This window comes from Dipteris shenzhenensis, chromosome 27 (genome assembly GCF_047967505.1).
Source record: "Dipteris shenzhenensis isolate YYH24624 ecotype China chromosome 27, Dip_SZ_1.0, whole genome shotgun sequence".
NCBI lineage: Eukaryota > Viridiplantae > Streptophyta > Polypodiopsida > Gleicheniales > Dipteridaceae > Dipteris > Dipteris shenzhenensis.
This window is the reverse complement of record NC_141622.1, coordinates 49,451,484-49,467,913: the sequence shown is the minus strand read 5'-3', so window position 1 is coordinate 49,467,913 and position 16,430 is coordinate 49,451,484. Positions and strand designations below refer to the sequence as shown.

Here is a 16,430-nt window from a genome sequence, read left to right as displayed (position 1 = left end):
TATTACCATGACTATGTTTTGTAAGAGTCCAAATAGTTATAACTGCATGTATGGATGTTTTACCCACTACTACTATTACTTATGTTGATTACAAAAGTGTGTGCCACTTGGTGCTGGGTTATCCCCTAACAGAAATATTGACAAATTTCAGGCATTATAGCTTCTTATTCAGATGTGCTTTTTCTTGGCAAAACCAAGACAAGAATTGATAGTTCATGAGAGATGGAATGTATCATAATGCATAAGAGCATTGCCAATGACTTTGAAGTCATGTTGTATCTAGATTGAAGGTATTATAAACTTGGAATCTTACCAACAAAGGATTTGCATAACCCTATGCCCATCATAAAACCATAAAAAGACATCACAACATTTTGAAATGTCGCTGCAATTTTCCATTAGGATGGCATGAGAAGACATCGTGTCTTCTAATATCTAAAGTTTGTAGGTATTTGAAGCTTTGACTACTTTCCAATTTGCCATAAGACTAGTCATGTAGGTAAGGATACTCTACGGTATCAAGTGCTTCTTGGATTAAAGATTTCCCTATGGCATATTTGTATGGCATTATCATTTTTTTGGTTATGGTAGCAAGTGTCCATGTCCACAAGTAGACAAGAATGCTGTGTCTATGCAGGCATTCTTTATGTGAGTAGGCTATGCTAGGTCTTGATTGCATATCCAATTGCTCAAGAAATCTTGTCATGATTTCTATAAATGAGTAATTGATTATTCTTGTTGGATGAAGATTGAATCATGACAATATCTACTAAAGCAAGGTTTTAAGACCTGTGTTGGAGCAGCATGAAGGTATTGTGACCGATGTCAGGAAACGGGGGGATCAATGTTACGACAACGGCAATCCCAAAAAAAAAGTGAGAGCTAAGAACACTATTGGGCATGTAAAGGATTGGATGGTCATAAAAGATCAGTCTTAGGAAGCATGATCATAAAGTAATTTACCGTATGTGTCTCACCAGTCTAAGCTCAGTGTTCTCTCCTGCAAGTGTTCTAGTACTATATAATATCAATATGTTTTGATGATGGAGCAGTTGTCGTAGTAGTATGGGTGGTCTTCTAAGGGCAAGCTTTCTAACACTAATCATATCCATATGTTTTGATGATGGAGCAGTTGTTGTAGTAGTATGCACTACTGTACAGTGAGCAAATGAATTAAGCTAAAATCTTGCTTTAACAAAAGATGCAATCAATATACGAACATCACATATTAAAATCTTTATTTCTGCATGCACATGCTAAGATTCAAACCTCCAAAAGAATTGTCTAAGCCATGAGAAGAGAAAACATGTGTGGGAAAATCTAACCAATGTAGTCACTGCAACCCCATTCAGTGCACAATCTTGATCTCTTCAAAGCACACCTTTCTCATCACAGTACATCTATAGCTCCAATATTGCATTGGGTATTCAGCTACAAAAGAGACAATATCTGAGATTTAATGCAGATTCATTGTACAACTCCCAAAAACATAACTCCAGTGCTCCTTCAATAGAATTTGCTCTTTCCATTTATAAGGACCCTTGAAATATGTATCATGAAAAGCTCAAGCACCTTGCAAACTTTGTATCCTAAAGAAAACAAAATACATGTGGATTTGGCTTCACCCAAGACACCACCCATGCCCAAAAAGGTACATACTCAACGTTATGAAAAGTAAACTCCAATAAATATCCTCTGATGGATATAAACATTGCCTTCATTTGGAGTGCAGAAGAGTGAAACGATTACATACTATACACACCAAAATCAAATGATCTTATAATCTGCCACGATGGAGAATGGAACAAGAAGCAGGACTAATCCCAACTCCAGAAACGCTTCAATCCTCTAAGGCATCATCTTTGGTTTGTGATATAGAGCTCTGTATATTTTTTTCATACGCTGACAGAGCAACTGCAGCAAAAGAAGCCATTGCTTCAAAGATTCTTGGAAGATTTTCCTGAAGGCTACCTAGGGTTGCCTCCTGGCCAACTTGAATACCCTTATTGTACCTATACTTCTCTTCCACCATACGTCTGAAACTGTTTCTCCTGTCCTGCAGGTTCTCTTTCAAAGCTGCCTGATCATCAGACTGCTCTGACTCCCCATGCTTTTTCTCCATGGGCTGAACTGGAGCGCTCCTGTGACTTTGGATTAATTGCTCTGACTCCTCAAATTGCAGAGCATGTAGCACTTCTGCAAAATTTTTGATAGTATTCCTAACTTCCATATGTTTGTCAAGGCTCATTACAGCGTCATGCCAGTTCTTTACTAACAAATAGATCAAGGGTCTCTCCACTGTCCACTTTGGAGACATGGATCCATCTCTAATATGAGTATCTGGTTCCATATGGCATATTCTCAACCATGCGAGTAGAACATTAATGTATTTTTTCTGGGAGCTTACCCACAGATGTAAGTAATGTTGCCATTTGTTGAGTTCATGCTCCAGCTTGATGGTGGCATTTCTATGAGCCTCACTAGGTTCATCGACAGCCTTTGACTTCTCAAGGGCCTGTATCTCCAATGCAATTGTTTTTTGAGTTTCATGGCACTCAAGCATCACCTTCCACATATCCTTCAACCTGCAAATGACCCAGAAACATAATTGAATTATTACGCATACAAGCCTCTGTTCTATGAAATGGAAACACATGCCCTTACCAATCAAGTTTCAAAAGGAATTGTGAAAGAATCTCAGTGGAGACTATGAAACTGGTCACAGGAAAGAAAACACATGGCAGAAACTAGCAAGGATGTGCATGGTTGTAAAAGTCACAGTGAGAAGGGATTTCAAAATTTATGTTGCAATTATATCTCTATGTTGTGCAAAAATGTAAATTCCTATTAATGAGTCAGGCAGGTCAAGAGAGGGGGTGAAAAGAGGAAGGGGAGCGAGAAATTAATCTAATGTGAAGGGAAGGTGAAGGCTATTTTGAGGAGGAGCACAAGTGGGGAACCATTGGAGGAGGTTCCCCTCCAATGGCACCCTTTTTTTTAATATAGAAAATGTAGCCTCATTTACGATAAACAAGATGTTCTCTAAGAAAGGGGTAAGGTGGTGACTTCAAATCCTTAGCCATCCTTTGAAGATTTCTGGGTACCCCCTCTCCCCAAGTGAGAGCAAACATTAAAGAGGCTCAAAATATTAATGTATATCACCCTCTCCCATGTGAAATTCCAAGCCGAAAATAAAGGGCTCCCCATAGCTTAAAAGGATTATCCTGATTAACCTATATAAAATCTCAGGTTAATTGAACCTTGTAGGCCAAAACTAGGCCCATTCTGCAGGCAGCCCTAGCACCAAATCCCAAGTGGGATTGGCCCACTTTACTCTTCCTCACTGCTGTCACCGCCTTCTTTTGTTGAGTGTATGGAACTGACCACACGAAAGAAAACTGCATGGCAGAAACTAGCGAGGACGTGCATGGTTGTGAAAGCCACAGTGAGATCAGGGATTCAAAATTTATGGTGTTGCCAACCTGCAACGAGAGAAAGGAGAGACACAGAAAAGGGAACTATAAAGAACAACGCTTACAAATTTTTGAGAGGTGACTCATAAGCAAATATACAAGAGAAAGCACTCTTTGAGGAGTAATGAATATCTTGGAAAACCCCGGACTTCAGATTAGTATAAGGAGCTTCAGTTTGATTTGGCAAAGTAAACAAGGGTGGTAGAGTGCAAGGATGTGCAATAAAAGAAGGAATCTGGATAAAGTATATCAGGTTAGCAATCTTAGGGGAGGTTGGGGCTTGGAGAGGGGTACAGGAAACATTGTAGAGGACTATATAAGTCATCATCTTCTCTCATTGTATGTGACTCAATTACGTACTCTTCATCCGTCACCTTAGTGCCCGGCCCCCCCCCTTCTCTCTCTCTCTCTCTCTCTCTCTCTCTCTCTCTCTCTCTCTCTATATATATATATATATATATATATAGTTCCCTCTAGCTCATTGCATCTTTCCTTCTCTAGTACACTACAGATCCATCTTGTTGCATCTTTCCTACTCTAGTACACTATAGATCCATCTTGCCACTGCTTATAATAAGGGATGGTGTACAGAAGCAAAGGGCTCACTAAGGCCCTTGCTGCAAGCTCAAGTACTAAGATAGCCACGCCGTCTTTCTGCCACCTCAACTGACATGTGGTAGATGAGCCACCTCATCAGTCAAAAATTGGTGAACAAAATAGTAGAATAGCAAAATATCAGAAGAGTATCAAGTGCTTAGAGCTAATGCTCCTAGTACATGCCCAGGTTCCATATATCCACGTAACCTGGTGGCTCTTTGATGAGATGTGAGGAGCTCTCGTATCTGTGTCTGTCGAGTTGTCTCTCATCCTCTGAAAATACAACAAATGGTGCAGTTTCAACCTCATGACAATCACTTGCTTAGTAAGGACTAGCTACTATGACATGCCCACTGTTGGATGCTCCTTGATTCTTCTTCAATTCTTTTTGGAAACTCACCTTCTTGGGTCACGCTTGCTGAAGAAGAGTTGCTTCTTCTCAATCTTCAGCGCCATACCAATGGTGTCCTCCAAAGTCATGGGGATGATCATGTTGACTTCGTTTTGACTGGAGCATCTCAACCCCATATAGAACTTCCTTTGTTGCTCCACCAAATCTTTCTTACTAAAAACTTGAAGTAAATTGTCCCAAAAGCGAGTAGGATGTTCACCAATGTTTTCATCTTGTTGTTTCCAAAGGATATCCCATTACACCATCATGTCTCTTTGAACTTATTTGGCAAGAAATGAACTACTTCTTATACCCTCTCCAACTGTGAGCTTGTTGTCTAGTACTAGCCATAGCAGCCCACCATAAAGAAGCACAGTCTTATATATAAGGCTGCAAATTGGGGCTTAGCTTTTTCTTCATATTTGCCTCTATCAAACTAGTCGTGATCTCATATCCATGTAATTGGGCTAATTTCGCCTTTGTGTTTGCTGACTTGGACAGTTTGTCTCCAAGATTGATTTTTGACTTAGCTGGTCTTCTCTTCCTCTTATCAAAGGAGACAGGCTGTTCTATCATTTCTTCTTCTTGAAGGAGAGACAGTAAGTGACTTACCCTTCTTCATAGAATCTTGAACGTCTACATGGCATCTTCCTTCAAATGGAGGCCGTGGTTCATGGAAACCAACATGGTGAACTTCAGGAACATGAATCTGCTAGGCTATACTAGGATGTTACTCAACTCATTGAGATTGGAGGGCAAATGGGGACCATGACTAGCCATGCTGGCTAGTTGACTCAATGAGAAGAAAGAGGACTAATCTCAACAAGGGAGCACATAGATTTGGGGTCACTATCCTAAGCTTCCATACCAATGAAATCTCTCAGTGCTATCGTAAAGGGGTAGGAGAAAGATTGCATTGCATAGCTGCGGAATATTGCTTTACTTCAGAGATTTCAATGAACAGAAACTGAAATGTAAAATCTTGCTTGAACACGGGATTAAGGGGCCAAGACGGGCCCTCCCTTATCCAGGCTATTTAATATTACAATGAGATACAAGATCAAGGTGTTGACTTAAATCTTATCAACACCTTCCAAACATGAGACCAAACTGAAAAGGACTCAGACTATAGCATGAACTATGTACAAGGCATGAAAGGAAGCTCAAGGCTGTGCAGTAATTCTATATACATAAACCAGTCTCAAAAGATAGCATAGCTAGGGTACTTAAGGTTCGAAGGACACTCCATTTTGAGGGGAGATGCCTGCACAGTCACTACTTCTTCCAAACATCAGCAACACTTCACCAATGCTTTGAAAAGGAGATTCTGATTTAGCATAACTCTGTGCTTCTGGTTCCCTGATGCAAATTCAGAAGATACGCAGAAAGCAATGTAAAATCTGCTTCAAATTGCCTCAAAATTTGTGTATATCTGTTGAGATGGAGTACATTGCTTAAGGGGAAGTGTATACGCAAGACTGCATGAAGGGGAAGCTGTATAAGCAGGACTGCATGAAGAAGCTGCTGCAGGGAAAATAGGAGGGCTGCTCTACAGAAGTACTGCTGCAGGAGACGCTTCTAGGCTACAAAGATACAGCTCGGTGTGTGGGACACTAATTCCCGTAACAATTTCAATGGGGGTCTAGACCCTAGCCAACTAGTACCTAATTGAACAGTAGGAAAACATATGGGTCCACCCTTAAACGCTAGACTCCAACCGAACAGTAGGAAAACATATGCATCCTTTTGGCTACAGAAAATAAAGATGTGCAATAAATGAATTACCAAGCAAGTGGATAAGTAATTTGTGAAGAGGAGTGGCATTGCAGCATCTCAGCATCAACTTCAGCATGTCATTTTTTAGCATATCTCTTGTATGGCATTGGATTGAAGGACCTATGTGTTCATAGTCTCAGGAGTTGCATCTGATCTCATGACCAAGCTGGTCGAGCTTTAGGTCAATGATTGGGCTAAAAATTATTCTGAGTAGGTAAAATCTACTTTGGTAGCCAAGCAGAAGAAACCCTCCTTGTGACGACTACGAGGAACGATAAAGGGATGTGACAGTCAGATTTGGGTTGCCCACCTTCTTAGAAAGGGTTAGTGGAACCGGAGTCTAGTGTCTAAACGCATAGCTTGGATGACTATGTGACTCTTTGGTCCACACTTCTGTTGGACTTCTATCTGCCATCTTAACCAAATGAGCATAGTTAGATGGATTACTTTTAAGTTTGTCTTTTCACCAATTTGGAATTAATAACATTGTATGTTGAAACGACACAATGACATTATATTGGCCTTAGAGAAGTGAGCTCATACAAATAGTTGTTCCTCACTGCTTTGGCAACAACCTTGCCAGTTGCATTAAGAGTTTCTGCTCTGGTTCTCCTGAAGAGGACTCCAAGTTTTGATCCATTATTGCAGCAACCGATATCAGATTCTTCTTACGGTACCCATCACATCGATGGGCTCTTCGAGAGGCATCAAAGAGCAATACCATTCCTTCTTGTTGGTCGTGTGACAGGATGCTTCACTGTCAAGGAGTATCCCGTCACATGACCAAGCAAGAAGGTATGGTATGGGGTGCAAATAAAGGCCCATGAGAAGGCCTATTAAGTGAAGGTCATTAGAGGAGACATGGCACTAAGATAGGGTCCCAAATGTCAAACATTAGATTTAGGGGAGGGTTCATACTTCCAAGAGACGTTGGTCACAAGAAAAGAAAAAGGAGGTCAATGAGGCAGTGAGGAGAGCCAGCAGTGTAGAAGGGTGGATCGGAAGCAGAAGACCTAACCACCCTTGCTACCCCCTCCGGGGTTTCTTCCTCTTCAATGCCAAAGGAGGAGAGTAAATTAGGGCTGCCTCCCATAGGCCCCTTCTATCACTTTCTCTGTATTCAATGGCAGCTTGTAGCAAGATAGCCCTTATAGGAGGAGTTTTGGAGGGTTGGGCCGTGGAACTATATAGATGTTCTCACCAAATACCACCACAATTTGGAGGTCTCAGCCATCTGTGTCCGCCTTGTGAAAGGAGGTGTGTTGGGATCCTTGGGCAGCAACATCCATCCGTCTTGGGGGTTCCATTTCGCAACAGTAGGTAATAGGATGTGGTCCCCACATACGTTTGATGGGATTTTTAGAGACCAGATACTGTCCTTAATGGGATGATGGCTAGGGAACAGTAGGGATCACCATGCAGATCATGTATGGGGTTAGGGCGAAGTGTGAACTGACCTCCTCCCCAAAAAAAGTCAAGGATGGGCATTGTTGATTGCCCTCACAGTGGATGGCGTCCCCTACTAGGACTCCCCGGACAACACCTTTTGGCCCCTAAAGGTTTCCACATCTCGCCTAAAAGGTTGCATACACAGATCTGCTAACATGGGCACACAGGTTTGGTATAGCATCTGTGATTCCAGGTGTTGGACCAATTGGGACCATTCACCCTCGAACCACCGATTCGTCAGACTTCCCAGCTCTAGGATGCTTGTGTTCTCCACCCGCACACCTGGATAGTAGTGACCTTGGGATGAGCACAGCTTTCATGACTGTGCATGCCAGCAGTCACAATGGCTGGTCATGAGGCAGGAGCTGTAGCGAGCCCTTGGGCGGCGGTCTGTAGATGTCTTGATGCTTACAGGGCATCATCAACAGGAGTAGACATGCAATAAGCATTATGTTTGGCTTTTCAAGAAAAATCACCTAGCCTCTCTCAATTGGATTATACATCATGTATTTTTTCCCTCACGGAACACTTTGGTCTCTCGAAGGCATTAGAACTCTCTCTCTCTCTCTCTCTCTCTCTCTCTCTCAAGTGAGTATATGTTACTCATCATCCAACTGCTTCCCAATCACTGGTTAGATAAGGTTCACACTTACCCTCCTGATGCCTCAGCCAATTGGGGATACAGTTCTTCACTTGTCAGCTGTTGAATTCTTACAGAAGCTGCATGTACTGCTCTAAGAGCCACTGAAAGCTCTGAGTCTAAACTCTTCATAGCAACTCGGGTCTTCTCTACCAGGTTCTGGTCTGTCACCTTTCCATCAAGACTATTCAACTGCTTGCGCTTCTTATCAAAAGCGATACGAAGTTGTTCTCCAGACTGCCATAATCAGATAACAAAATGGATATATTAGTGTGTGCATACAGCCCAGTAACCAGCCGTGCAAAACAGGTGATGTCTATTCAAGCTTAGTGTCTTTCCTGCAATCTCAACGTTACTAGAAAAATAAAACTGCAGCGTGTCCCTAAGAAAAGAAATTGTTTGCTTCAGGGAAGACACCTAGGAAATAGAGCAACAGCATTCAGTGAGCAAGGAATTCAGAACATGTACCATCAAGAAGTGTAAGAATAAACTAGGAACAGGCTGGTTTATCCATAGGTAGCAGAGAGACACAGATATACAGAAGGGGTTTATTTAGGAAGTCATGGCATCTGCAACAATACATGCATCAACCAAACCTGCCTGTGTAGTGCCAAACACGCACAAGCAAACGTCACCCTGGTCAATATCGGAATTCCTGTAAGGGATTTTATTATAACAAGAAATACATACCACTAAAGCTGATATATGTTGTAAAATTTCCAGGTATAGTCCCATGAGAAGCTAATGATTAGCCCTGCCTTTGCAGAAGGGAGACCTAAATGGTGAGAGCCCTAGGTTAAATTTGTGCAACTACTTGTTTGTCGTTACAGATTATGTAACATACGGTTCAAAAAGACGAGCATGGGAACTGGCAGGAAAATGGTAGAGACGGGACAGCAACTACCTTCACTTCAGCATAAAGCTTTTTTTCCCACATATATAGTCTTTCCAGCGTCGAGGAATGGCTCCCCGTCATACCACACTCTGCTATAGCAGCTGTCTCCTGCATGTCTTTAGAGCGTAGGGCTGCCTTGCGTGACCATTGCTTGCTTATTGCATTGAAGACTCTGGAACCGTCTGTCACAAAAGAATGCAGGACATCAGTCTGATAGCGATTGATGTTGGGCTAACATGAACAGTGAAGCCCTCCTAAGGTTACCTCTTATGTCCAGGATGCTCCCACGGCGATGGATCATTTGTGTTTCAAGTATTCCGGACAATTCTTTGCCACTGTCAAAGGCCTTTCCAAATTGATCATCTATAAGTTTCACAAGTTCAGTCAACCCTTTTTCTGTCATCTTGCTTTCTACTTTGCCTTCCTTGTCCACAGGTGGTATAACCGTTAAAGTTCCACCTTGCTCTTCCTCAACTTTATCCAGGACCCTTTCAGGTTGGATTTCAATCAGCTCTGGTGTTTGATCCTCGGAATGTGGGGTGGTGCTCTCCTTGTCATGGCCTTGCTCTTCATTCTTTTGAGGCTGTTCCTTTTCATAATCCTGTTGTTCCTCCTCTTCCAGATCAGGCATTCCCTCTTCTTGCATGACCTGATCGAAATCAACAATGGTCTCCTCCTCGTCCTGAAAGTTTGTGGCTCTTAAGTTTTGATATGGGATTGGTGAAGAGTAAAACAAATTGAAAGGATCCCATCCGGAACTTCGAGATATAGGACGCGGTGCGGCAAAGGTAGACGAGGCACGACGGGGCGAGGCATAAGGCATTGGAAAATTGTCCAATTCTCCTCTTGCCGGGGAGTAAAAGGGTGGTGAGAAGTCGCCGCTTGGCACCCCGCCCCGGTAAGGAGGACTACCGTTTATGAATGGGGATGGAGGACTCGCACCAGGCGATTCCTGAGGAGGAATAAGGGGGGACGGTGCGGGTTTCAGAGGAGGGGAAGCTGGAGCAGGGGAGGCAGAAGCAGGGGGAAGAGCAGAAGCAACAAGTGAAGGGGAGAGAACTGCAACAGCAGGCAAAGAGCTCTGTGGAGACGATAGAGCAGGTAGAGTTGGGCTCGCAGGAGTGGGCATATCAGACAATTCCCTTTCTGAGAAATCGCAAAGTGCATGTCCGACACTTCGAAGAGTTTGTATGTAAGCCAAATGTGCAAATGCGAAATCCTCCCTATAATTCACGGCCTCCTTCATCAACCGTTTGCGTTTCAGGCATCGCAAAACTACGTCGGAATCGTCGGATTTTGAGATGTTGCAACCCATCCCTCTCTCGCTCGCTTTGCAACCAACCAAAGCTTCAAATTCTTCTTTGACGAACGCAGCCGTTCCGACCTTTCCTCCGATGCGCCGCCGACTTGAATTGAAGTATACTACATGCACTTCGGTCTTCCGCAATCAAATTCAGCTCGTATACCCGATGCCTATGCGCAAGCAGAGAGACAACTAAGGCGATTTCAGGAGCTAAAGAAAGCAAATGGATCGGGCTGTCAACCCCATGAAAAAGACCAATCCAGCCTTGCTCTGCCGGCCACCATGACTACACGAAGGGATTGAAATACAGAAGTTCGAAGGATGGATGGATTGAAGTACAGAAGTCCGAAAGATGGATTGAAAACGCTATGGTCTGCTTGAAATGAAATTGTTTGAAGTACACAGTTTAAACCCCAGCAACATTTTCAACGATTGCGTGCGGATCGCTTGAACATACTGTTGTCTGCTTGAAATGAAGCAACATGTACAAGACTAGAAGAACGTTATCGACGCAATCGGTGAAAATGATCTCATCGGAACAAAGAAACAGTCGACAAGATTAGAACGCGTTTTCGAATGTTCTGAGAACGTAGGCAACGCGAGTCCAAATCTCTCTCCGCGTCCCCATGGAATTTCACATCAATCGACACATCGCCCTTTTTGCCTCTACGTGTCTTCTCTTCCACGAATTCTCAATGCATCGGCTTGCTGCTTGCTCGCCCTTCACGTTTGGAATCGGATGCTGCTGGCATTTGGAGCTTCTGTTTCCGGTCGTCAAATTTTCTAGCCGTAGCCCGAACAAATCTGCGAAGTTGGAAGCTTTGCTTGCATCGTACCGTGGTCATCGTCTCGTTGCTTGAATGCTCGCCCTACGCTTTCGAATCGGATGCTGGCTTTTGGAGCTTCTTGTTTTCGAGCTTCAAATTTCGTAGCCGTAACCCAAGTTGGGAGCATGGTACACTGGCCAAGAGAGAAATCTGGCACGCAAGAAAGTCCCAGAAAAACGTTCGTCTTCTTGCTTGCGAAGCAGAAACGGCCAAAGAAGAGCTCGATTTCCAATGGTGTTAGTCCTGTTTGAACAGCACGCTGCGCTAAGTTGCTTGCAAAGGGATCCGATTTTAATTACTCTTGCACAACTTGACTTCAGATGCGGAGACTACGAGCTCCTCTCCGTTCAAGAAGCATATGGGGAATCGCGATTCCTTCAGGAAGCATAGAAACTTCAGATTTCTTTGCCGAACGAACTGGAAAGTTATCAGAAAATCGTTTCTTTTTCAAGTCAAAAGAGGACACTCATGTGGCCTCCAATAGCTGCAACCGGCTTCTACAAATGATTTGGATTCAGTTTAATGCTGTTGCGTCGTCATGGGAACATCATTTGGTTGTCTCCATGTCTGAAGAAGGGACAGGGAACGCAAATTTTCAAGGGGAGTGTTCCAAATTCCCAGTCTGGGGAGCCTCGTCGAAAGTGCAGGAAGGGGGGAAAGAAGAGATTTTCTGAGGGTAAAATTGTGAGATGCATGATGAGGCGATTTGCATCTTCCAGTTCCAAAAACAGCAGAAGAAGAAGAAGAAGAAGATGAAGCAGCGGCAGCAGCAGCAGCAATTCGTTTTGCATCTTCTTCTTCCAGATTCCCCAACAGTCCACCGTCCACGTCACTTCCTTGCTTGCCACCTTAGCACTCTTTCTCCATATTCCCATCCACCACGTGGCCCTACATACTCTCCTTTTGCCACGTGCCCACCACCTCACCCTCGCTTGCCCAATATTATACTTTACTAAGGAGAGGCATCCCTCTCCAAATATATATATATAAGTAACATGACCCTTCTATGACAGCTTAAGGTCTCAACATGGGATCTTAAAATGTCTTCTATTTCAAGAAATAAAACTTCAAGTTTCAATTACCCCTCCACCAAGCTCTAGGAGCCTTCTATTGTTGATTGTGCATCAAAGCATTCCCTCCCCCCCCCTCTCTCTCTCTCTCTACTTATATCTCTCACACGCACACAGGCATCGTGGGGACATACTCGCTCTCAAAAATAAAATCCAAATTAATTACCTCTCAAAAATAAAATCCAAATTAATTACCCCTCAATGGCCCTCTTCCTTATTAACCCTAAGCTAAAGCAAAAATTAACCTAAGCCTGCGCTCTCCCCGCTCAGCATTCAGCACCACTCCCCTCTACCCTCAACCCCCATCGTCGCCTCCCTCTCCTTGCCTCTCTCTCTCTCTCTCTCTCTCTCTCTCTCTCTCTCTCTCTCTCTCTCCCCCTCTCTCTCTCTCTCATGCTCCACCACTCAGCTCTCCCTCCTTTCAACCCTTCCTCCACCCCCCCATCCTCCTTTCAGCCCTCCCTCACTCCACCCCCTCTCATCTCCCTTGCTCCCCCGCCTCTTTCCTCCCTCTCCCCTCTCTCCCTTCATTCATCCCTCTCTCCCTTTTCTCTCCTTTCAACCCTTCAACCCCCCCTCATTTCTCACCATCTCTCTCCACTCAATATGTCTTCCTCCCTCTGCTCAACCCTCACCTTGCCTCCCTATATAACACTATAACCATCGAAAGCAGGCAGGGGAGCAGGAAGGTAAGGGGCACCAATGGCGCTAATGCATGGTGAGATAGCCACAGGGGACTAACGTATAGATGCAAGCTGAGGTAACTCAGAGGAGGGAGACAAAAGAACACGGAGAGGTGCTGCGACTCAGGTGGGGAGGCAAGAGGAAAGAAGAGAGCGCTAGGCAAATTTTTTCCCGCAAGGATGGCGACAGAGGCGAATCTTGAAGTTTGTGAGTTTGGAGACTTAATTTTTGGGGAAGGCAACCCTTAATATTATGTAACGTTAGAGTTTAGCTTACCTTAATTTTTCGTTGGCTTGAGACTACAACTAATTACTGGGAATTTCCCTATTTTTCACTCTCTGGGGGGACATACTTAGTGCACATATAATATTTTCCTCTCCTTAACACACCCATGTGCTCTTTCTTTCTTACGTGTCTTCCTCACATGCACACACTCTCTCAAACATAGGAGATCCCCCCCCTCCCCCCTCCCTTTCTGTTGCTCATCTACACTTGCACACACACATCCTTGTTAGAGACTCTCTCTCTCTCTCTCTCTCTCTCTCTCTCTCTCTCTTACACACAAACAAACTCTCTCTTGTGACTATTCCCCTCAAACACACGAACACACATGCATGCATGTGTGCATGCACACATACACACATAAACACTCAAACTTAGGAGATATCACACACAAACACTCAAATTTAGGTTCGCTCTAATGGCAACTCTCCCCTAAAACAAATTGCATAGCAAGTTATGGGCAAGAATTAATGCCGTGTTTAGGAAGCGCTCCTTGCCCAGCTCCCCTCCCCCTCCCCAATACTCTTGGAACTTCTGCTACTCCCTAATAGTCTTGCTCTTCTTGCCTCTGATTACAATATTCATCTTGCCTCCAATTAAAAAATTTAAGCCTAGCATCCCACCAATGGTGTGTTGCTCTCTAACTTGGTGTCGTACCCACATTCCATTTCGCATAAGTGTTGGGATCAGAGGAGGCTCTTGTTTGCCATCTGCAACGGGATGGGGATCCCCACAGCTGTCTCATCGAGTACAGATTTGTTGTGAGTCACACTCACTATAACATCTAGATGGGATATGAGGCTAGCTCTCTGATGACAAAAGGTAGATTAAATGTTGGCCTGCTCCTCGGAGCTTTTGGAGGGTTAATATAGTGTAGAATACTACAAGTGGTGGGACTTTCCACCATACCAGGCCCACATCACTCTTGCAATAAGTACTCACTTGCCATCCATAATTTATTTTCTATGTTAGATCTTTTAGCAATTAAGGTTGCATCAAGAGTAGTACTACCTTTAGCCCCTATCGTCTACAACAATCCTTGCTCCAAGCTCCAATACTACTACGCAATGCAAATTAGACTTACTCTAGTGAGCTCCATTCAAGCATCCCACCATCTCATGAGACACAAAGTTCAAGTATAGAGTCTAGATCTTTATCAAAGAATTCACACCTCTGCAATAGCCATGCCAAAGGAGACTATCGTAAAGCAAATGAGTCCAAACCTATGTAGCACTAAGTGGCATTGATTTCATAGATTTTTTAAATTAAAAACCAATTATTTTTTAATCTAAAATGTATCCAATGCTTTATTTGTAAGAATAAAAATTTATTCATACAAATGAATCCAATGACTAGATAATACTATCGGATAGATCATAAAAAACCACACGCTATTTCTTTTTATAGCTCCTCAATCCAAGCTAGAGGCCACACATTATGGCCATGGGGATCATAAACATATGTGCTGACATTATAAGTACCATAGGTATTTATTTCATAATATATCTACCAGAGTGTTTACTATTAACATATACACATGATGTACTACCAACTTGCTCCACCTTGTCAATGTTTTTTTTTTTAAATCAAAGGAAATTTTTTATTTAAAAGAAACCAAAAAGTCATTTATATTAAGGGGGGTGGTCAGCCCAGCAAAACAAGACCTTATTACAAAAATTGGCCAACAAGTGGGCTACCTACCCTTGGCCTGCCCTGCAAATAGCCTGGTCACAACCCATTTCTCACGAAGGACCAGACTACCAAGAGGTACCTACTTAAGGGGGTCCATATGTTGAGTTATCCAACTCATATCCCTTAGGTTGTTTTTGGTCAGGGTAAGGATGAAAGACTCCCTATGGCCCACTGGGATTCTGTGCTAGAAGAAAATCTTGTTCCTCACTTCCCACAATGCCATACAAATAGCAACTCTAAGGTACGGCCACAAGCCGCCAGCGTAGAAGGAAATCTAGAGGCGTCACCCGTGAGAACATGTTTCCATTGCGCGCCAAGGTGGCATTTTGACATTAGCCTGGAGTCTCTAATGCTCACTTCTATCTGGAACCACACGCTCCTTGTAACCATGCAGTTGCACATTAGGTGGCGGACCAATTCGATAGCTTTCCCACACAGAGGGAAACACGGGTTGACTGCAAATCGCTCTGCGAGCTTCCCTCGGAGAGGCAATCACTGAGTGATGATCCTCCATAGTAAAAAAGCTTGCTTCCCTTGTGATGCACGCCTTCCAAATACCTTTAAACCTATCCTTCCACCATGCACTGCCTCTCCTTAGCATCCACTTTCGATTCAAATCTGGAATTACTGTGTTTCCTTGCATCAGGCGGCCATAGACTAATTTTGATGATATCTTTCCCTATCAGCCATTGGGCAAGTGTTCATAGGCCACCGTCGGGGGTGCTATCCAGCATTGCTTGGATCAAATCGGTCTCCCCGTCATTGAGTGCAAACTTCAAGTGTTGTTTATCTACCAGGAGCCAGTCATCCTTTTGGGTGTCCTAGAGGTTGCGCAAGAGACAAATAACTTTTCTAAAGACATTGCAGTCACAGACGATGTCTAAGAGGGCAAAGGGGTCTCCTCCCCATCTTGGGGCCGGGCTCCACCAAATACTTTCCAGGGAGGCTTGCATCCACCCTCAAGCCCTTGCGGCCCTTCTAGGCCATGCATCCTACACACTCTTTCCAAGCAGCTACCAGACCTTTGATCAAATCAGACCGAGCAACAGAAAGTGGAAATTGTGAGCACAAACAGTCGTACCAAGAGGTTTCTTTCCAAGCACCCACTCCTTTACCTTCACCCGCACATATGAACTTTTTGGTTATCTCGATCCACGGGGCCTTCTTCTCTAGCATTCTAGGGAACCATTTGGCAATCAGAGAGATGTTTTTCCTTCTGATGTCAGGGAGGCCCAGTCCACAGCTTCGGAGCCTTGAGAGGTTCCTAGGGGATGGTGTGCATTCTTTTTTTACCCGCTTCTTCTACCCACACAAAGCTCCTAAATAGCTACTCGATCTCATTCCATTGTGA

The 16,430-nt window shown here is 43.7% G+C and overlaps 1 protein-coding gene across 1 annotated transcript; it reads right to left on the bottom strand.

The window, feature by feature from the left end:
* Positions 1-1,574: 1,574 nt before the first annotated feature.
* On the bottom strand, positions 1,575-10,545 carry LOC147884431 (protein ALTERED PHOSPHATE STARVATION RESPONSE 1-like). The gene is made up of 4 exons (XM_087398633.1): positions 9,486-10,545; positions 9,231-9,403; positions 8,340-8,563; positions 1,575-2,585 (listed from the first exon to the last, which is right to left on the bottom strand). Exons 1-4 carry the CDS (start codon positions 10,534-10,536, stop codon positions 1,841-1,843), a joined length of 2,193 nt encoding a protein of 730 aa, XP_087254759.1. The 5' UTR covers positions 10,537-10,545; the 3' UTR covers positions 1,575-1,840.
* Between the last annotated feature and the right edge of the window lie 5,885 nt (positions 10,546-16,430).